At 44.3% G+C, this 23354-nt stretch overlaps 2 protein-coding genes across 3 annotated transcripts; both read left to right on the plus strand.

Moving 5' to 3' along the window:
- LOC8065842 (probable NAD(P)H-dependent oxidoreductase 1) lies at positions 827-3177 on the plus strand. Of its 2 annotated transcripts, none has more exons than XM_021463108.1 (4): positions 827-1348; positions 1579-1822; positions 2297-2525; positions 2865-3006. In XM_021463108.1, exons 1-3 carry the CDS (start codon positions 1005-1007, stop codon positions 2513-2515), a joined length of 807 nt encoding a protein of 268 aa, XP_021318783.1. In that variant the 5' UTR covers positions 827-1004; the 3' UTR covers positions 2516-2525; positions 2865-3006. The 2 variants fall into 2 exon arrangements, with proteins under 2 accessions (XP_021318783.1, XP_021318782.1); XM_021463107.1 differs by having other exon boundaries at positions 831-1348; positions 2297-2473; positions 2865-3177.
- On the plus strand, positions 21429-23107 carry LOC110436329 (NAD(P)H-dependent 6'-deoxychalcone synthase-like). Its single transcript, XM_021463106.1, has 3 exons — positions 21429-21912; positions 22031-22454; positions 22655-23107. The coding sequence occupies exons 1-3, from the start codon at positions 21572-21574 to the stop codon at positions 22883-22885; spliced, it is 996 nt and encodes a 331-aa protein (XP_021318781.1). The 5' UTR covers positions 21429-21571; the 3' UTR covers positions 22886-23107.

The raw sequence follows: 23354 nt of genomic DNA on the forward strand, positions 1-23354 counted from the left end.
TCATTTTCTCATCTATTTGGTTAAGTTTAAACATTTGGAATTTATCTTTGAGTTTAGCACCAAGCTAGCTGCCATCTAGCAATCACTTGGGCCTGTTCGGATGAAGAGCTAATTACTAGTCGGCTAAAAATCATTTCAATTAGTCAAGGTTAGGTAGCTAGTTAGCTAACAATTAGTTTAATACTTGTCTAGAAAATTAGCACATCTATTAGCTCTCTTGTTTAGATCTACTAGAGCTAATTTAGGCTAATCATTAGCTAGCTAGTGACTAGCTCTTATATCAAATAGACCCTTAATCAGGAGTAGTAGTACGTTCTCCTTTTGGTTCGATCACCACACATATATGGTGTTAATATTTTTACACTATAGTTCTCATTATGTAGAGCGTAAAAAAAATTATAGTATAATTTTCTAGCACTTATATGATTTTATATCTATTTTGTAATAATGTTTGATTAGATGTAGTGTCCGCAGCAAATTTGATAAGAAACGGAGTGTCTTTGAGCAATCAAATTTTTCCTAGTGTTCGCTGGCAAATGGTCATCATTCTGTATGTCCCACAGCCAATTCTCCCTAATAAATATTATTCAGTTATAAGATTCGTCTCGTAAATTATAGACAAACTGTGCAATTAGTTATCTATATTTAATGTTCAATGCATGCGCCTCAAGATTTGATATGATAAAAAATCTAAAAAATTTTGTAAATTTTTTCAGAAACTAAACAAGGCCTGGACTGAATTACGAACTGACCCAGTAGCCCACGTCCTATTATATTTTTTCCTTTAATAAAGTGTACGCGTGCATCACGAGACCTTTATTTTGCGTTGCTTGTTATCTTTTTCATTTCATTTTTCTACTGAAGAAACCACTTTGTGATCCTGCGAGCCGAAACAAAACCCGAAATCGGCTTCTCACGAAAGCGGTGGAATCAGCGGATAATTAAGCAGACCACCAAAGAACGGAGAGCACGCAGGCTGCAGGTGTTCTTGAGCAGCGCCGGCCATGGCATCACCAACAAGGAGGGTCGGCACCAGCAGCTCGGAGATCCCAGAGTTCCCGGTGGACCCCGCCGGCCGGCCGGTGCCGGCCGTGGGGCTCGGCACGGCATCCTTCCCGTTCGTGGAGGACGACGTCAGGGCCGCCGTCCTCGCGGCACTGGAGCTCGGATACCGCCACCTCGATACCGCTTCGCTCTACCGCTCCGAGCGTGCCGTCGGCGAGGCCGTGGCCGAGGCGGCGCGGCTCGGGATCGTGGCGTCCAGGGAGGAGGTGTTCGTGACGACCAAGATGTGGTGCTCGCAGTGCCACCCGGAGCTCGTGCTACCTTCCCTCAAGGAGAGCTTGCAGTAAGAGCTTGTTGAGCTTAATTTCTTTCAACTTTTTTTTATTTGCTCTCAAATAGGATTTACTAACGCTTTGCGGTTGAAAGTTCGAGTAACAACAATTTGATCTGGATCTTGGAAACTAGATTCTTCAATTTCAGTTTGCCAATTTTGCAGTAGCTGCAAGTACTAAATACTCTAAAATCAGTTTCTTTTGGTGGTGGCAAGCAAGATTCTTATCTTTTCATCTGTAGGAACCTTCAAATGAATTATGTTGATCTGTACCTGCTTCATTGGCCTGTGGCTGCAAAGCCTGGGGAGCCACAATTCCCGATTAAAAGGGAGGACATCATGCCCATTGACCTAAGCGGTGTATGGCGTGCAATGGAGGAATGCCATCGGCTTGGCCTTGCTAGAATGATTGGTGTCAGCAATTTCACAACAAAGAAGCTTCAACAGCTACTGGACATTGCTGAAATCCCCCCGGCAGTAAATCAGGTCGGTGCAAATTATGGGTCAGTGATGACAATGGCAGTAAGCCAGTAACCTTCAATTAGTTGCGAGACTTTGCTTTCAGCTTTTTTTTTCATCCATTTCTTAATGATTGATAAGCATGATATACTCCACATATAAGGCCCCCTTTTGGGAGGCAGGACATTGTCATGTCTCTGGGTTTTTCTTGTGAAAAAATGAACTGATTCGTATAAAATTTCAATACAATTCTTGTGAAATTCATACGCTCCAAAGGACCATAAAGAAAGAACTGGATATTTTATTATAATTATTTTCTCGGACATGTAGGATAGCTCTTTTCTTTCATCAAAGAAGAAAGAGCGTTCATATGGATATAAATAGTTATTCAAAAAGGGAAGGGGGCGGTTAGGGAATAATCGTTTCTACAACAACTTTGTAAATGGTATATCCTCAAGTACACCTACACCTTACACTAACATGTGAGATAACCTTGTGCAGGTTGAAATGAATCCAACTTGGCAGCAAAAAAGGTTAAGTGAGTTCTGCAAAGATAAGGGTATTCATTTGACTGCCTATTCTCCACTAGGAGGTCAAAGCATGTCTATGGCCAATCCAGTACTACAGTCTGAGGTTTTGCAAGAGGTTGCAAAGGCTAGAGGAAAGTCCGTGGCTCAGGTACCAACAAGGCAACAATACCTCTCAATGTGTCTACCTTGAAGTCTAGCAGGTGTTGAAAATTCTCGTCATAATTCAATATCTTAGAGACTTTTGAAGTGACTACCGAGTTTATATTAGCACCTTTAGCTTAATGTCTCGACTAGGTATGTGCAGTTTGTATTCTTCAGAAAGGTTTTTGCAGTTTGCCAAAGAGCATGATGCACTCAAATTAGTGAATTTGTTTTCAGCCAAGTGTAAAAGCACTAAGTTAGGAACCTTTTGCACAGCATGGAAAAATCATACAATATATGATAAAATATGAGTTGAAAACTATCAACGCGCCAGGTCTTCTAAACTTTTTGTGTGATGTTAACACTTATCAGCATAACAACTTCCCGTTCTCCCCTAGGTTTCGCTAAGGTGGATCTACGAGCAAGGCGCTAGCATGGTTGTCAAGAGTTTTAAAAGGAATAGACTCAAGGATAACATGGAAATCTTTGATTGGGAGCTGACCAATGAAGACCGATGTAAGATTAGTCAGATATTGCAACACAAGAGAGTCACAATATCGGGGATCCTCAGCTCAAATGGTGTCTCCAGCGTGGATCTTGCTGAGCTTGAGATTGTTGAAATATAGCTGAATTTCCATCTATGTAGCTGAAATTGGAGTCGCTTTGATACCGTCAATGTTGATCAAGAATACTGCAGTTGCTTCGATACCACCATCTTGAATCAAGAATAAAAAAGTGCCATGTTGAATTGTCACACCCAATTTTAAGGATAAAATTGAATGCAAAACCTTATGTGTGCCCAGAGATCAATCACACATAAGCCGACAAATTATAGGGAGTATCATCACAAGTGTTTAATACATAACGATATAACTCAGAGTCTTTACACAAATATAGCGGAAAATAAAAGATAACTCTTGCATGGAAGATCCATCTCACGGGCACGTCAACTGGTTGACCACAAGTCTAGAAATCCTCAGGAAAGTACTGGTAGTAGTCATTACCATTGCCATCTGTTACCCATCCGGGATTTTTATCCAAATAAAGAAAATAAACAAGTGTAAGTACACCTCGTACTTAACAAGTATAACAGGGGGTTCATGAGGCTCAAAGGCTAGACACTGGTTCAACTGCATGTAGCTTTTAGTTGTCACAATTTTAGCATAAGAGTAGCATCAAGTTGTCAAGACCCATAGTAAACTCATGATCAGGTAAAGTGAATAAAGAATAGCATAACAGCATATTAACAATAATAACATTTAATGAAGTGCCATTAGGTTCATTTATTCTGTATTGGTCCAAGGCCGCTCGTGACCGTGAGCACGGCTGATATATCAGTTTTACACTCTGCAGAGGTTGTACACTTTCACTGTGAGTCGTGATTTACCCTTTCGCCCGAGGTGATCAGCCCCTTAGCCCACTCCCAAGGAAGACCGGCAGGGTTCACTATGAAGCCTTTCAAAGGTTCGTCTAACAAGTTAGGGCCGCTAGGTTTCGTTAGTCAGTCCGTGTGACTCACCCGCAGGAATCCACGGTCTGCTATCCCCCACTTGCGCCACAAGGGTAACCACTAACAAGCTAGAAAAGGTCCTCATACTGAGCTAAAGCCAGAGCCATATAGCCCTCACAGTTGTACTGTAAGTCCCGGATGGTCAGATACAGATAAGTCCTTATGGAGAGAAACTAGAGCACCATATAATAGCCCAATGCTCCAGCCCTCTTTTTCCAATGTTGCTAAAAAGTCATCTTTAATGTTTATTGCATAATTCTTTAGTCAAATTACAAGATCATGGTTTAGTGGAGCACTAGCATAAGCTACCTAATGCCAAACCATAGGTGACAAGGTATAAGATCAATACTAGGTAATCCTTATCAAGGAGACACATGCAATATGATTTGTGTGATTAAAGTTATTAGGAAACAAGGATGATCCCATGCTATACTTGCCTTGATCACCCTGGTCCTGCTGATCCTGCTCGTAGAAGTACTCTTGTTCACCCACGAACTGCTCACCGTCTACTTGTAACCACCACATCAACAACAATCATCCAAAGGCAATCATGCAAAGCAAACAAGCCTATTATTAGAACAGTACACCAACAGTAATAAATAAAGATAAAAAGTTTATAAAACGAATCTACAACGCCCTATGATCACACAGACGTAAAGATCACGAAAATCGGAGTTATAACGAAGAAGTTATGATTTTCCAAAGTTTTACTTTAGATAAATAATAGATTAAATCTAAACTCAGATTTAAAAAGTTGAAAACTTGTACTACAGTAGCATTAGACTATAGATTATGCGAAAACGAATCTAACGCAACTTGAACGGATTAAATCGGAGTTAAAACGAAGTTTTTATGAGCAAAATAGATTCGATGGCAAAACTGTAAATCTGGGAAACTTCTTTTTGAACTGCGCGGCTGGAATACGTTTTCCAACTTGGAAAGCGTAAAACGGGAAAGCGTAAAGGACTGCGGGTTATAACATTAAAAAGCGCAGGGGGTTTTCTGAAAAATAGCCGGCCGAAGGGGTATCCTTCGTTTCTGGCCGTTGGATCTCAAACCGGTGGCCAGGATTAGATCGGGGTGGGGGAAGGGGAAACCGGCCGGCCGGAGTTGAGCATGGCGCGACGGCTCCATGGCCGGAGTTGGCCGGCGTTCGGCGTCCGGTTGACTTAGGGCACTAGAAAGAGAACCGAAAGCACCGGGGCGCTCAGAAGCTTGTCGCGAACTCACCTGAGGCAAGAACCGCGACAAAGAAAGGCCGGCTAGGGCTCGCGACGACGAACGGCGGACGACGGCTCTGCAAAGAGGTTCGGCGAGGGTTAGCATTGAGCACGGTGCACGAAAACGAGAAGGGAAAGTTTCGGCGACTTCGTAAGGCGATTCCGACGCCCGGCCAGCTGCTCACGGAGACTCACAGGCGCTGCAGCGGTGGATTGGGTCACGGCGGATCTCGGTGGTGAGCTTGAGCGAAAATCGACGCGGTGGCTGCGGCTGGGGATGAATTGGGGGGTTGCGGGGCTTCGGGGCGGTATTTAAAGGACGGGAATCGGGCGAAATCGAGACTCCTCGCCCGAATCGCGCGCGTGGTTGAGCTCGGACTCGTGTCCTGGCCGGACTCAAGGTGGAAGACGACCCTGACCGCTGGGCCCCACCTGTCGGTGACACGGAAGCGTGGGGTCGGCCTGTCATCTGCTGCGGCGAAGGGAGAGGAGGTGCGCGGCGCTGGTTGTCCTCCTGGGCCGCGAGGCGGGCCGACTGGCGCTGGGCCGGAGCAAGGAGGAGAAAGGGGGAAGGGGGCAGGCAGGCCGCGGGGGAAAAGAAATGGGCCGAGCCCGAGAGAAGAAGGGGAAGAGGAAATGCGGGCCGCGGGGGGGGAAAGAAGGGGTTGGGCCAAGCCCAAGTCGGGTAGGGAGAGGGAAATGTCCTTTTCCAATTTTCCAATTTATGTTTTGCTCAAATATTTTGAAAAGAAAAACAAAACCAATTTGAAAAGAAAAACTTCACACACAAAAATACATGCAGCAGCATGAATGCACATACATGTTTCTAAATCCTATAGTGAATTTTATTCCAAAAATTATTTTCTCACTATTCTTTAGTGCCCACATGAGATAATTAAATCAATTAGCCTATTTGGAAAAGTGAAATTTTTAGGGTGTTACAATTCTACCCCCCTTAAGATGAATCTCGTCCTCGAGATTCGGTTGGTGCTTACTCAAACAACTGAGGATACGATTTTCTTAAGTCTTCTTCTCTTTCCCACGTAGCCTCTTCCTCGGTATATCTATTCCACTGTACTCTGCACATTCTGATGACCCGACTCCTAGTGACTCTTTCTGCTGTTTCCAAAATTCGAATCGGATATTCTTCATAAGTAAGATCTCCTTTAACAGTTAATTCCTCTATCGGTATCTGCTCTTCTGGCACTCGCAAGCACTTCTTAAGCTGTGACACGTGGAAGACATCATGCACTCCTTTTAAACTCTCAGGCAGTTCCAACTGGTATGCCACTTCGCCTCGCCTTTCCAACACTCTGAAAGGCCCAATATACCTTGGTGCTAACTTCCCTTTCATGTTAAATCTTCTCACACTTCTCATAGGGGAAACCTTCAAATACACATAGTCTCCTACTTCAAAAGCCAACTCTCTTCTTCGTGTATCAGCATAACTCTTCTGCCGAGACTGTGCTGCTCTCAAGTTCTCTCGAATTATTCTCACCTGCTGTTCTGCATCTCGTAACACATCTGGTCCAAACACTTGTGTTTCTCCCGCTTGATTCCAAAACAACGGGGTTCTACACTTCCGACCATACAAGGCTTCAAATGGTGCCATCTGGAGACTTTTCTGATAGCTGTTGTTGTATGAAAACTCTGCATATGGCAAACTCTTATCCCAACTCGTCCCATACTGCAAAGCACATGCCCTCAGCATATCTTCTAAAATTTGATTTGTCCTCTCAGTCTGCCCATCAGTCTGAGGATGGTATGCTGTACTAAAATTCAGCTTAGTCCCCAGAGACTCATGCACTTTCTGCCAAAAGTGAGATGTAAACTGGGTACCTCGATCAGATACTATCTTCCTGGGGACCCCATGCAAACACACTATTCTTTCCATGTACAACTCAGCTAATTTTGGTCCACTATATTTGGTCTTGACTGGGATAAAGTGAGCAACCTTTGTTAACCGATCCACTATTACCCATATAGAGTCATAACCTTTCTGAGTGCGGGGTAATCCCACTATGAAGTCCATACCAACTTCCTCCCACTTCCACTCGGGGATCTTCATTGGTTGCAACAATCCTGCCGGTCTCTGATGTTCTGCTTTGACCCTCTGGCAAGTATCACACAAAGCGACATACTCCGCAACATCTCTTTTCAGGCCATACCACCAATACTTCTCTTTTAGGTCTAGGTACATCTGAGTGCTGCCAGGGTGTATAGAATAAGCGGACTCGTGTGCCTCCCGCAGAATTGCCTCTCTAATAGACCGATCCTCCGGCACACATAGCCTTTTCCCAAACCATAGTGTCCCATTATCATCCATTCGGAAACCTGGTGCCTTTCCGATCACTATGTTTTCAGCTATCTCCTTCAGCTTTTCATCCTGTAACTGACCCTTTCGTATTTCTTGCTCCAAGGTAGGTTCTATTACTAACTCCACTGCATTAATAACAAAACCCAAGTTCAAAAGTGAAATTTCAGCACACAACTCCTCAGCCATAGAGGCTATTTGCACCTCGTTGGCATAGCTCTTCCTGCTTAGGGCGTCTGCAACTACATTTGCCTTCCCCGGGTGGTAGTGTACCTCCAAATCATAATCCTTGATCAGTTCTAACCACCGACGTTGCCTCAAATTCAGATCCGACTGTGTGAATATATACTTCAAACTCTTATGGTCCGTGTATATGTCACTCTTATGACCAATAAGATAGTGTCTCCAGATCTTCAAGGCATGAACCACTGCGGCTAACTCCAAGTCATGAGTAGGATAATTCAACTCATGCTTCCTCAACTGTCGGGATGCATATGCCACTACTCTTCCTTCTTGCATAAGAACACACCCAAGTCCTAGACGGGATGCATCACAATATATGGAGAAATTCTTGCTTAGATCTGGTAGTACTAACACTGGAGCTGTAGTCAACCGCTTCTTCAACTCCTCGAAATTTTCTTGACACTTCTCAGACCACACAAACTTGGCGTTTTTCTCAAGCAGAGCTGTCATTGGTTTGGCAAGCTTGGAGAATCCCTCAATGAATCTTCGGTAATAACCAGCCAATCCCAAGAAGCTGCGGATTCCACTCACATCGGTAGGTGGTTTCCAATCGAGCACATCCTTCACCTTGCTTGGATCCACTGCTATTCCTCCATTAGAGACAACATGGCCTAGAAAGGAAACTTCCTTCAACCAAAACTCACACTTGCTTCGTTTAGCATATAACTTGTGTTCCCGAAGCTTCTGCAAGACTAACCTCAGATGCTCAGCGTGCTCTCGCTCAGTCTTGGAGAATACCAATATGTCGTCAATAAACACCACCACAAACTTATCAAGAAACTCCATGAACACCTTATTCATCAGGTACATAAAGTAAGCAGGAGCATTGGTCAGACCGAAAGACATCACTGTGTACTCATACAAACCATACCGGGTTGTGAATGCTGTCTTTGGTATATCAGTGGCACGAATCTTCAGCTGATGGTATCCAGAACGAAGATCGATCTTGGAAAACACACAAGCACCTCTCAACTGATCAAACAAATCATCAATTCTAGGCAATGGATATTTATTCTTGATTGTGACCTCATTGAGTGACCGGTAGTCTACACACATCCTCTGTGTACCATCTTTCTTATCGACAAAAATCACTGGTGCCCCCCAAGGTGAAGAGCTAGGACGTATGAACCCTTTTTCCTGCAACTCCTTTATTTGTTTCTTGAGTTCTTCTAATTCTTTAACCCCCATTCTATATGGACGTTTAGCTATAGGTGCAGTGCCAGGTAATAATTCAATAATAAACTCAATGTCACGGTCGGGTGGCATACCTGGCAAATCATCGGGGAACACGTCTGGGAACTCATCCACAACCAAGCCCTCCTGATTGGCACTGTTATCAAGCTGGTTCACTGTAGCTGTTGGCTGAGGCTGAACTGCAACTTCCACACAGATTCTGTCCCCTTTTGGTGTTGTTAATGCAACTGCCTTTCCTTTACACTGAATTGATGCATCTTGTTGTTTCATCCAATCCATTCCCAGAATCACATCTATACCAGATGCTCTCAACACAATTGGACTTATCTTGAACTCTACCCCCCTTAAGTTTAAAGTAAGCGGGAGGCAACTATAAGCAGCTTGCATACTTCCCCCCGGTGAATTTACTAATATGGGATTCTTCATGGCACATAAGGGTAGGCTATGTATTCTAACAAATGCTTGTGATATGAAAGTATGCGAAGCTCCAGAATCAAAAAGAACAGATGCGGGGATAGAGTTGACTTCGAACGTACCGAGCATAACTTCCGGTTCCTGCTGTGCTGTCTCAGAGGACATATGGTTCACCCTTCCAGTGTTGGGAGCTGACTTCTGGTTGCTATTTTGCTTCTGGGGGGTGTGCTGATTTTGTTTTTCAGGGCAGTGATATGATAGGTGACCCTCTTTACCACAGCGGTAACACTTGTTGGGGGTGTTAGGGGCACTAGTCTTCATCGGAGTGTTACTGGGCGTACCCTGGCGTGACGTCTGCTGATTTCCCTGCTGCTGATTCTGCTGATACTGCGGGCGCTGCTGGAACTGATTGCGCTGGGGGTACTGACCACGATTCCACTGTGAAGGTGGTCCTTGGTACCTTTGCTGAGAGCCTTGCTGCTGGTTGGTGCGTTGACGAGTATTACTTCCGGAGGCCTGTCCCTGCATCCTCTTCCTTTTAGCATCCATCTCCTTACGCTTGTTATCCACCACGATAGCACGGTTCACAAGTGTCTGATAGTTGGGGTATTCATTGGACATCAGCTGGAGTTGGAGCCCATCATACAATCCCTTCAAAAAGAGGCGCTGTTTATCAGCATCGTTAGCCACCTCACTGGGAGCATAGCGCGACAACTGAGCAAACTTGTCCCTATACTCCGGAACTGTCATAGAACCCTGCTTCAAATTCCGGAACTCCTCTGCCTTCAGTTCTATTAACCCTTCAGGTATGTGATAGGACCTAAAGTTCTCCTTGAACTCCAACCATGTGATAGCAGGTGCATTGGGAGGTCGTCCATACTCAAACGACTCCCACCACGTCTGAGCTTCTCCCTGAAGTTGTCCCGATGCGAACAACACCTTCTGCCTATCATCACACTGTGCTATGTTGAGTTGCTTCTCCACTGCTCGAAGCCAGTCATCTGCCTCCAGTGGGTCAGTAGCATGTGTGAACACAGGGGGATGACCTTTCAAAAATTCACCCCGCTTATCACGCGGTGGTGCTCCTCCGATTGGGTGATTCTGTTGGTTGTTCACCAGGGCTTCCATAAGCTGCGTCTGAACTGCTAGTAGCTGTTCAATGGTGGCGGGTGGGTTGAGTGGGACACCCCTTCCACGTCCTCTACCTCTTGGCGGCATCTGTCATAACATTAAAACTTTAGAAACTCCCAAAATATAGACTTTCATACACAAGCTGCAATCCTGAAAACTTTCTGAGTGAGTCCAGTGCCAGCAGTTCAGTAAAACGATCATAACTTGAGATATAAAAGTCCAACAGAGGCGAAACTTTGATGGTTGGAAAGCTTAAGAAATTGCCTACAACTTTTATTTAGAACACAAATTCAGATTCGGACATTAGATTAGCCATAAACTGTCTCCAACCGAAACTGTCCCAGAACTCAAACTGCACAGGAACCTCTGTTTTCAACATTCATAACTCTCGGCTTAGATCAGATAAAAAGGTGATTCCAGCGGCATAGGAAAGATGCTTAAGTCTAGTTATTCCCATAAAATTTTCATAATTTTTGGTCGAACGGATTTTTCTGGGTAAAATTATTAAGACAGAAAGGTTTAAGGAACGAAAACAGGAAAGACAGATTTTTCCAACCCAACTATTTATTCATTAAACCTTAATCCTTAATAACCTAAACTATGGAACTTGTAGACATGCCTACAATGTCCCAGCACTCATTACAAAGATCCAACTCACTCATGAACATAATAACAAGCAACTAAGCATAACAAAAGCACACCACACTAACTTGACTCAACTCACTAGCGCTTCTAACGGCTTATTACAAATAGGGACTTCCAACACTAAGGGCGTGGTTCATAGTCAAGTTTTCCATAGATCTTGGGCTGTCCTTCCCTCTCACGATGCTCGTCAATCATCTTGTAGCACCTCTTGAGAGCCTTCCCTTGTGCTATCACCATGTCTTGCAATTTCAAATGCTTTTCCACCATCTCATGAGCGAAGTACACCATCACTCGGGAGACTGGGTCCAAATCTGTTGGCTCCAGCATTCCCCATCCGTGTTCCGGGTCCAGGCGGGGTAGATAACGGTGTATGTCCCACCGCATGTTACCGAAACGCTGCTCTCGGAGGAACAAACATGCTGTGAAAGCTGCTTCCTCCATGCTCTCTTCCATGGTAGCCCTATGTCCATCATGACGGTAGCCCCTGTCCTTCAAGTAGGCATCTTTCTCCACATCTTTGGGAAAGATCAGCACCTTGGACTTCCAGTAGGTGTTCTCCAGGGGGTGTGTGTACTCAATGCAGGAATACTCCACCACTGCATCCCAGTCAGAAAAGTAATTCTCCAACATTCCCACTAGCCGGTGATGTGACGGAGCGTTGCACGAAGCCTTGTGGTACACCTTTCTAGTCCACCCTATGGGAGGGGACTCATCCTCTTCAGCAGGTCCATCTTGTGGTGGTGATGGGGGTTGACCTCCTCCGGGAGCACCTTCTTCTTCATCATCGGAAATAAGTATGAACTCCTGGGGCTCCTCCTCTGGTTCAGACTCCACTTGCGATAGCTCTGGCCCAGATGCTTGCTCTGAAGGTGGTGGGGTCTCCTCGTGCTCCGGTGAACTCTCCTCTTGCGGCTCCATAGGCTCGTATTGGTAACGAGGTGGGTGGTACCCTCCAGTGGAGATACGGGCGGTCTTGTTGGCACGAACCATCTATAGAATGGACCGGAGAGAAGTTAGATTAGAATCAATGATTTCATAATAGAATAAGATGATAGAAGCGTAAAGTTTTTAGAAAATAACAAGAGCAAGATGGTAAGCATGAATGTAGAGAAGAAAAGACTACGGAAACGACCGTTTCTATCTAGGCTTGCGTCCTACAGTCAACACGGCTCTGATACCAATTTGTCACACCCAATTTTAAGGATAAAATTGAATGCAAAACCTTATGTGTGCCCAGAGATCAATCACACATAAGCCGACAAATTATAGGGAGTATCATCACAAGTGTTTAATACATAACGATATAACTCAGAGTCTTTACACAAATATAGCGGAAAATAAAAGATAACTCTTGCATGGAAGATCCATCTCACGGGCACGTCAACTGGTTGACCACAAGTCTAGAAATCCTCAGGAAAGTACTGGTAGTAGTCATTACCATTGCCATCTGTTACCCATCCGGGATTTTTATCCAAATAAAGAAAATAAACAAGTGTAAGTACACCTCGTACTTAACAAGTATAACAGGGGGTTCATGAGGCTCAAAGGCTAGACACTGGTTCAACTGCATGTAGCTTTTAGTTGTCACAATTTTAGCATAAGAGTAGCATCAAGTTGTCAAGACCCATAGTAAACTCATGATCAGGTAAAGTGAATAAAGAATAGCATAACAGCATATTAACAATAATAACATTTAATGAAGTGCCATTAGGTTCATTTATTCTGTATTGGTCCAAGGCCGCTCGTGACCGTGAGCACGGCTGATATATCAGTTTTACACTCTGCAGAGGTTGTACACTTTCACTGTGAGTCGTGATTTACCCTTTCGCCCGAGGTGATCAGCCCCTTAGCCCACTCCCAAGGAAGACCGGCAGGGTTCACTATGAAGCCTTTCAAAGGTTCGTCTAACAAGTTAGGGCCGCTAGGTTTCGTTAGTCAGTCCGTGTGACTCACCCGCAGGAATCCACGGTCTGCTATCCCCCACTTGCGCCACAAGGGTAACCACTAACAAGCTAGAAAAGGTCCTCATACTGAGCTAAAGCCAGAGCCATATAGCCCTCACAGTTGTACTGTAAGTCCCGGATGGTCAGATACAGATAAGTCCTTATGGAGAGAAACTAGAGCACCATATAATAGCCCAATGCTCCAGCCCTCTTTTTCCAATGTTGCTAAAAAGTCATCTTTAATGTTTATTGCATAATTCTTTAGTCAAATTACAAGATCATGGTTTAGTGGAGCACTAGCATAAGCTACCTAATGCCAAACCATAGGTGACAAGGTATAAGATCAATACTAGGTAATCCTTATCAAGGAGACACATGCAATATGATTTGTGTGATTAAAGTTATTAGGAAACAAGGATGATCCCATGCTATACTTGCCTTGATCACCCTGGTCCTGCTGATCCTGCTCGTAGAAGTACTCTTGTTCACCCACGAACTGCTCACCGTCTACTTGTAACCACCACATCAACAACAATCATCCAAAGGCAATCATGCAAAGCAAACAAGCCTATTATTAGAACAGTACACCAACAGTAATAAATAAAGATAAAAAGTTTATAAAACGAATCTACAACGCCCTATGATCACACAGACGTAAAGATCACGAAAATCGGAGTTATAACGAAGAAGTTATGATTTTCCAAAGTTTTACTTTAGATAAATAATAGATTAAATCTAAACTCAGATTTAAAAAGTTGAAAACTTGTACTACAGTAGCATTAGACTATAGATTATGCGAAAACGAATCTAACGCAACTTGAACGGATTAAATCGGAGTTAAAACGAAGTTTTTATGAGCAAAATAGATTCGATGGCAAAACTGTAAATCTGGGAAACTTCTTTTTGAACTGCGCGGCTGGAATACGTTTTCCAACTTGGAAAGCGTAAAACGGGAAAGCGTAAAGGACTGCGGGTTATAACATTAAAAAGCGCAGGGGGTTTTCTGAAAAATAGCCGGCCGAAGGGGTATCCTTCGTTTCTGGCCGTTGGATCTCAAACCGGTGGCCAGGATTAGATCGGGGTGGGGGAAGGGGAAACCGGCCGGCCGGAGTTGAGCATGGCGCGACGGCTCCATGGCCGGAGTTGGCCGGCGTTCGGCGTCCGGTTGACTTAGGGCACTAGAAAGAGAACCGAAAGCACCGGGGCGCTCAGAAGCTTGTCGCGAACTCACCTGAGGCAAGAACCGCGACAAAGAAAGGCCGGCTAGGGCTCGCGACGACGAACGGCGGACGACGGCTCTGCAAAGAGGTTCGGCGAGGGTTAGCATTGAGCACGGTGCACGAAAACGAGAAGGGAAAGTTTCGGCGACTTCGTAAGGCGATTCCGACGCCCGGCCAGCTGCTCACGGAGACTCACAGGCGCTGCAGCGGTGGATTGGGTCACGGCGGATCTCGGTGGTGAGCTTGAGCGAAAATCGACGCGGTGGCTGCGGCTGGGGATGAATTGGGGGGTTGCGGGGCTTCGGGGCGGTATTTAAAGGACGGGAATCGGGCGAAATCGAGACTCCTCGCCCGAATCGCGCGCGTGGTTGAGCTCGGACTCGTGTCCTGGCCGGACTCAAGGTGGAAGACGACCCTGACCGCTGGGCCCCACCTGTCGGTGACACGGAAGCGTGGGGTCGGCCTGTCATCTGCTGCGGCGAAGGGAGAGGAGGTGCGCGGCGCTGGTTGTCCTCCTGGGCCGCGAGGCGGGCCGACTGGCGCTGGGCCGGAGCAAGGAGGAGAAAGGGGGAAGGGGGCAGGCAGGCCGCGGGGGAAAAGAAATGGGCCGAGCCCGAGAGAAGAAGGGGAAGAGGAAATGCGGGCCGCGGGGGGGGAAAGAAGGGGTTGGGCCAAGCCCAAGTCGGGTAGGGAGAGGGAAATGTCCTTTTCCAATTTTCCAATTTATGTTTTGCTCAAATATTTTGAAAAGAAAAACAAAACCAATTTGAAAAGAAAAACTTCACACACAAAAATACATGCAGCAGCATGAATGCACATACATGTTTCTAAATCCTATAGTGAATTTTATTCCAAAAATTATTTTCTCACTATTCTTTAGTGCCCACATGAGATAATTAAATCAATTAGCCTATTTGGAAAAGTGAAATTTTTAGGGTGTTACATGAATCAGGAGTTGCTTTCATACCGCCATCTTGAATCAAGAATAAAAGGTTGAGTGTGGTCTGTCATGATGTATTATTCGGGCCTCAAACTCTCAAAATGTATTTAGGTCTCTAAACTTGTCTTGGTTTGCAATAGTCCATAAAATTTAAAATACTTTAATTTTTTTGGATCATGTACTTATCCCAAGGTGTCACCTAGATCCCTAAAGTTATTACGAGACTCAATTGCTTGTGCACGATGTTGCGTGCTATGATGGATTCCCTTGGCTTAGTTCTTCACCAATAGGTCCCTCACACTCCTTTGGCTTGAAGAAAGTCAACGACACGTATGCCGAGGGATGCAAATGAATATCGACATCATAAATATGTGACGAATCTGAACTCTTCTAAATGGATGTAGACTTAAATATGGTCGAAAAATATCTGTACCATTTGAGACTCTCGTACTCAAGTCAGTGCGTGATAAGAACATAGAAAGGCGTAGGCATGGAGCGCTCTAATGTGATTTGAGCCAAGTCAAGACGTTTCGGGACCAAAAATAATGTTTTGAGAGTTTGACGTATAGGTGACACTTCTCGATAAGTTTAGAGACGTGATACAGTCCAAGAGAGGCATATCACGTCAAGACATGGAGCAACAGATCAAGGCTTGTCTGAACCTTGATGACACCTCAGAGACTAGAAAATTAGTTTTTTTTATCACGACCAGGATGAGACCCTAGAACAAATCTAAAGATCTGAAAATAGGATTAGTGGAAATTAGAATTATGCTTACCGATCCTCGTACGATAGTGAGAGCCTCTACAAACTTTTTTTTAGGATTTTTTCGGGTGTCAGAATATTTTTCATGATCGAAATAGTAATTCCTGATTTTCTACAGATATTTTTAGTCGTGAAATTAATTAATTCTGAGGAATAGAAAACCATAACCCTAATTTCTACCGACCTTGACACCCCCCCCCCCCCCCCCATCCCCCATATAGGCGTTCCTCTCGTAACACTGATGCCACACTTGTCGGTCGATAGAGGAAAGGTCTAGGAGACCGACTGATTTGGGGAGAAAAACTCCTTCCAAAAATAGATAACTCCAAGAGTTTTTTTTTTTGAAATAGATAACTTTGTGCTACATTTAGCTGGTAGCAGGGGCTCTACGGCGGTGCCGCCATGCAAGGCACAGAAGAGACATACTCGCGGCATGAGCAAAGCGTGCAGGGGAATAGCATACTTGTAATTTTAGAACATCGAATAGAAGAGCTGTTGAAGGACTATTTCCTCTAAAAATATCCAAATATATAGACCATATAGCACATATAGCTTCTCTCTTGATGATACTCTAAGATGTTGCCGTCTCTCTCAATTGTAGTAGTAGAATCAGTAGTTTGGTAAAGGACAGATACGTTTTAATGCATTTACCATCCGTTTTTCAGACAACACATAGCAAAAGGAACATAAAAAGTAGATTTGATGGGAGCTTATAATTTTAGAGGGCATAATAATAGCTAATTTTCTCATCTTATTTTGTTAAATTTAAACATTTTGAAGTTGCCTTTGAGTTTAGCACCCAACTAGCCGCCATCAGTTATTATTTTTTTTGAGACCCAATTACAGACAAAGATGTATATATACACGAACGTACAATCACCCTTATAAATGCACACATATGCTCTACCCTTATGAGCATATCTAAAGAATTGAGTTAAACCGTCAAAATCTCGATATTAACGAAGTTACCACAGGTGTCTCACTGTCGATAGACACGTCGCCTACCTCTAAAAAAATAGCGTCGTTAAATCCTAGAATAAATCTAGGAAAATATAAGCATCATTGTCATCAAGTTGGGGATAGGCACGTCACTTACTACTAAAAGAATAGCGCCATTAAATTAAATTAAATTCTGAAATAAAGTGAGGAAAATGCAAGCACCAATATCATCAAATATGAGACAAAGAGTTAATAACGTCGTTAAATTCTATAATAAAGTTAGAAAAATACTAGCACCGTACCGCTATTATCAAGCCAGGGACTTAAACTGAATGGATAGTTCTTACTATGAGAAACTCAACCAGCTGTCAATTCGCGCTGTCCAGTAATCACTTAATCAGGATAAGTTGTATGTTCTGCTTTTCGTTCCATCACCATATGGCGATAATATGAAGCAGGGCGAACGAGCTCAATACGACAATACCTAAACGTGCGTGGAGCAGGACACAAGAAGCCAAGCCAATTCAATATGCGTTTTTTCTAATTCGTACGGCTTGGAATCCTACAACAAAAAAGAGGTCGTTTGCGTGATGGATCATTTCTTTTCTTTTATTTTCTTTTTCCAAGCAGCCACAAGTGTTTTGATCCTCGCCAACGTTTCGTAAAGACTATACTGGTATACACAACTACGATGGCAACGGGGCGGGTTCGGATCGGGTGAAGTCTATGCGCACCCGAACCCGAAACCCAAAATCGAAACCCAAAACCGAACCGCCCTCCCCAAAACTAAACCCGCGAATACCTGAAATTCGCTTTCTATGTCAACATAATAATAGCAATAATGGCTTTCTATAAATATATACATAATATATATACACATATTTACATGTATAAATAAAAGGCAATAAAATATAAATATTTTCATGAGTTAGCTTAAAATAAATTTCATAATCTAAGTAAACAAGTTATTATTATCATATTATAAAATATAAAAATTAATTCTAATAACTTATTTCGGATACCTATTGGATATGCACGGGTGGAAAACCAAACACGAAACTGAACCCGATAGATTTCGGAGCCCTGAACCCGAAAACCATGGGTAAAAAATCATCCCTAAATCTGAACCTGCGAGAATCGAAACCCGCGGATATCCGACCCGAAACCACGCCCGCTGCCATCCTTAACTATATAGGACATAGGTGTACACTAAAGGAAAATCAACGACGGGATTAGTCATGGGTGTACGATGTCACCTGTTACGTACGCATGCGAGCGAATTTTTTTAAAAAAAAACACGTGCAAAAGTTCCCATTTCTTTGTAACAGAAAACGAAAGCTTTTATATAAAGTACAAAGCGCGCGTAACTCGTGACATCAAACTCCATACACGTCCGGTCAGTGGGGCACGCAGGATTCGCTCAAGACTATGTCCAAATTCTCCTATCAAAAAGTTAAAAACTACACCATAATCTTTATATATATGTGGTCCTTAGGTCTGTGCATAGATGAACTACACCGTAATCTTCATATATGTGTGGTCCTGCGGCCTGTGCATAGATGAATTCTAGTATTTCACGCTCATCTCCTTGTCTAATGATGACCCGTACACCATCAGATGAGGCAGACATCATGTGGCCATGGCGCAGGGTGAGTTCATCAGCCGATAGGCATTGGCGGTCGCCTACTCATAGGACATTAGGCACTAGCAGGCGATAGGCAACACTACGAGCAGCGACGTGAGTGCGCGAGCATCAGAGCGAGAAAGTTGAGACTCAAGACTAGGACGAAACAACAAGAGACGTCGATTTCTTATCTACTTGGGCTGGTTGCTGGGCTTTAAAGTTGTTAGGATAAACTCTTATAAAATGATAACTATTATTAAGATATGCATAGATTACATAGATCATGACTAGGGCCTTGGCCCTAGTGGTCTTAGGCCTGGGTCCGCCAATGCGTTTGATGGAACCATCCGTATCCGATCCTGAACAACTTCCTATCCTCCTGCCTAATGTCATATTTCCTCATAAAGTTTCTCGTAGAGAGTTTTTAATAAGGCAATATTAGCATAAGCGTAATGTCATATTTCTTATTTTCTTTATAGGGTGTTTAAAGGGGATATCAAAGACATAAATTGTCCTCTAAACTATACATGAGTTTTTTCTCATGAAAAGATTTTTTCATATTAGTTTACGATGAGGCAATCAACATTATGTGTTATAACTTTCTCCTTTTTCCAAGCGATTTTACGAAACTTTTGATACATATCTACTAGTATTTTTTTCTCGTCTTTATTCTATAGAAATTTTTAGAGGAAGAATACCATTCATTGATCTCAAGGATCAAGGGAGAGTGTTACAAATATCTCAACAGGATGATCTCAACCGACTTCTTGGATTCCCCCTTAGCCTTATCTCCATGACTCTGTATGTGGGGAAGTCTTCCCCGTGAAGACCGCATCTCTAACGGGACGTTCCTCCACTACCGTGAACATGCGTCGACGGCCTTGTTTAGTTCCAAAATTTTTTTTGCAAAACAGGTACTGTAGCATTTTTGTTTGTTTGTGACAAATATTGTCCAATCATGGATTAACTAGGTTCAAAAGATTTATCTCATCAGTTCCAACCAAACTATGCAATTAGTTTTTATTTTCGTCTATATTTAATACTCCATACATGCATCTAAAGATTCGATGTGACAGGGAAATCTGAAAAATTTTGCAAAATTTTTTAGAACTAAACAAGGCCGTGGTTGTGTGAGGGGAGAGTTTCCCCTCTCTGATACTGTGTATATATACCTCTGTAATTAATGAAATAAACATCGAGTTCATTACATTCGCTCCTTACAATTACTTGAAACAAGCAACAACGCTTGGCACAAATGCCTGTTAGAGATGTACACAGTGGAAAAGAAAGGCGCAGCCTTCCTAAGGGCGTCCGCAATGGTCTTCAAATTGCTAACTATTTGATCTCTAGGAAGAATGTTAATGGCTCTCAATGGCAATTTGCAAATAGCTAGCTTAGGAAGTCACTAGCTATTAGAAAGTTGCTAGCTATTGTAGAGAGTATTGTGAAAGAGTTATTTCTAGAAGATCGTGCTAGATTAGCTATTTATGAGTCGCTAGCTATTAAGAAGTCGCTAGCTATTTGATCTCTCTCCTCGATAGCCAATGAGAGTGCTACTTTTTTATTATTTTTATACATCATCTCGTTAGCTATTTGTAAAGTGCTATTAAGAGCCAATAGAATTCCTCCTAGCTAGCTATTTGATAACCATTGCGGATGACCTAAGCGCTTACGTGTACCTGGCCTACACGGTGGCAAAAAAATGCTAGAAGGCAGGCGTCTGCAATGATGCTAGCTACATAGCTAGCTGACGTAGAGGTGAGTGACAAAAACAAAAACTATTTTATACATATTATTTTTTATGTACTATTAAATTCACATGTTTTTTTCTCAAATTTTTGAATTATGTAAATGGAGTAGTGTATTTGTATGTTTTTTATTTTATTAAATGGTTAAATAGATGTAGCCACAACAAACGGTGTGTGCATGCAAATATTATAAATACATAAATCTTCATTAAGGTAAGGCAGGGGCAAAATTGGCATTTGAAACTTCGATTTGTACTCACAATGGCAATGAAATTGGATGGCAATGAAGGAAAGAATAGATGTCCAGGTGACAGTAATGGCAATGAGAGAATAAAATTAAGAAATAGATGGCAATGAAGGGAATTCATTATTTTTTATGATAATAAAGGAATTGATATAAATTTTGATGGCGAATTCTCTCTAATAATAATAGGTCTGTTTAGATTGGTGATGAAAATTTTTTAGGTGTCACATTGGATGTGTCGGAAGGATGTTGGGAGGGGTTTTTAGAAACTAATAAAAAAACAAATTACATAACTCGTCAGGAAACTTAAAACCCCTCCCGACATCCTTCTGACACATCCAATGTGACAACCAAAAAATTTTCATCTCCAATGCCCTAAATACGGCCAGCTAGCGAGTGTTTCGTCGACTATCTGGCACGGCTCCCAAAGCGGTTACAGTCTCTGCTCTCCAGACCAGACTCAGCTTCTGTGTTTTTTTAGGCCTTGTTTAGTTCGTAAAAATTTTCAAGATTTTCCGTCACATCGAATCTTATGGCACATGCATGAAGCATTAAATATAGACGAAAACAAAAACTAATTACACAGTTTGCCTGTAAATCGCGAGACGAATCTTTTCACCCTATTTAGTCTATGATTGGACAATATTTTACCATAAACAAACGAAAGTGCTACAGTAGCGAAATCCAAAAATTTTGGCGAACTGAACCAGGCCTAATGTTTCTGATGCCAAGTCAGCTGACGAAATCGCGATTCGCGGACGCCACTGCTGACGCCCTACCAAACGTAACAACGTCAAAACTCTAGACTAGTCCGATGGGTACATGGACCTTCCCCCGTTTGCAATAAAAGGCGAAGGAAAACGAGAGTTGAGGTCGCCTGTCCGCCACCACGTCCACGTCCACGATTAATTGCAATACTCGTACATAAATCGACACGGCACGGGCTCTCCTGTCCTTGTTCCGCACCGAGACGTGTAACCGCAGCGCACCACTCTGACCTGCAGGCGCATCATGAGCATGGCAGCATCCACGGCGGCGGCGGTGGCGGTGCCGGAGGTGTCCCTGCGGTCGGGCGACGCGAGGCCGATGCCGATGGTCGGCATGGGCACGGCGCAGTTCCCCGTGGTGAACGAGGCCACCAGGAACGCCGTGCTGGCGGCCATCGAGGTGGGTTTCCGCCACTTCGACACGGCCTTCTTGTACGGCACCGAGGAGCCGCTCGGCGAGGCCGCGGCCGAGGCCATCCGCCGCGGCCTCGTCCGGTCCCGGGAGGACCTGTTCGTGACGTCCAAGCTGTGGTGCACGCAGAACCACCCGCACCTCGTCCTGCCGTCCCTCCGGGAAACTCTCAAGTAAGTCCCAATAATTGCTCTACTATCATGTAGCCGGCCGGCCGGTTCCAATTTGTAAATGAAATTTCTTTGTCAACAACAAGAAACGATTATTCGTGCCGTGGCCGTGGGAGCACAGGAACCTGCAGATGGAGTACGTGGACCTGTATCTGATCCACTGGCCGGTGTGCATCAAGCCCGGGCCGCCCAAGTTCCCGAACAAGAAGGAGGACGCGGTGCCGGTGGACTTCGAGGGCGTGTGGCGCGCCATGGAGGAGTGCCAGCGGCTGGGGCTCGCGAGAGCCATCGGCGTCAGCAACTTCACCACCAAGCACCTCGACAGGGTCCTGGCCGTCGCCACGATCCCGCCGGCGGTGAACCAGGTGGAGCTGAACCCGGCGTGGCAGCAGCGGACGCTGAGGGCGTACTGCGCCGACAGGGGCATCCACGTCGCCGCCTACTCGCCGCTGGGCGGGCAGAACTGGGACGGCCAGGGCAACGCCGTGCTGGACTCCGAGGTGCTCGCCGAGATAGCCAAGGCCAGAGGGAAAACCGTCGCGCAGGTACGTACGCTAGCTGCTAATAGTACGTGCTGGCCGGCCGCCGGCTGAATTTTCTTCCTTTTCCATCCACCCACCGCCGGCGGCGAGGTGTGTCACCATTGAGATTGAGACCAGTGATCGTGACTGCCTGACGTCTGCTATATATCTGCCGCTCTCCCCGCATTATATTCAATGGTGCCTTGTCTTCACGTACTTGTTAGGTGGCGTTGCGATGGATACATGAGCAGGGAGTGACGTCCATCGCCAAGAGCTACAACAAGGAGAGGCTGAAGCAGAACCTTGAGATATTCGACTGGGAGCTGACCGAGGAGGACAGGCTCAAGATCAGCCAGATCCCGCAGAGGAAGGTTGTCCAGGCTACCAGCTTGTTCTCGGAAGAGGGTGAGTTCACGTCTGTTGATCCTGAAGAAATGAATATTGCAGAGGAATAGCAACTGAAAAAAATGTTCGGCCTCGATCGGTGTTGCTGCGTAGTAGAGGAGTACTTCGTACTAGTCCAGATATGAATAAGGCAATGTTTCATCCTCAGTGTGTTTCTGTGTGTTGATGATGTTTTCCATCCCCGTTCAGTTCAGTAAATATTGTAATCATAACATTCAGATGTTGCATACTCCAAGTCCAATTCGAGGTTATCATAATTTCGCATACACAAATGATCGGTGGCCATCGTGCTACTGACGCCATTGTTGTCTTTCTCAGTTGTTATTTGTCTTGTCATTTGACACATCACGATGGATGGCGACTCTTCAGTTTGCTTGCTTTGACAGACAAGGGATGCGCAGCTTTCAGGGGCCTGTTCTGTTCGGGGATGCACACGCAAGCTCGCAGCATCCATCTGCTTAAATCAGAAGCACTATTTTAGCCGAGGCCCAAAACCAGCCCAACCAATTTGGGCTAGTT

Source organism: Sorghum bicolor, chromosome 6, assembly GCF_000003195.3.
Source record: "Sorghum bicolor cultivar BTx623 chromosome 6, Sorghum_bicolor_NCBIv3, whole genome shotgun sequence".
Classification (NCBI taxonomy): Eukaryota; Viridiplantae; Streptophyta; class Magnoliopsida; order Poales; family Poaceae; genus Sorghum; species Sorghum bicolor.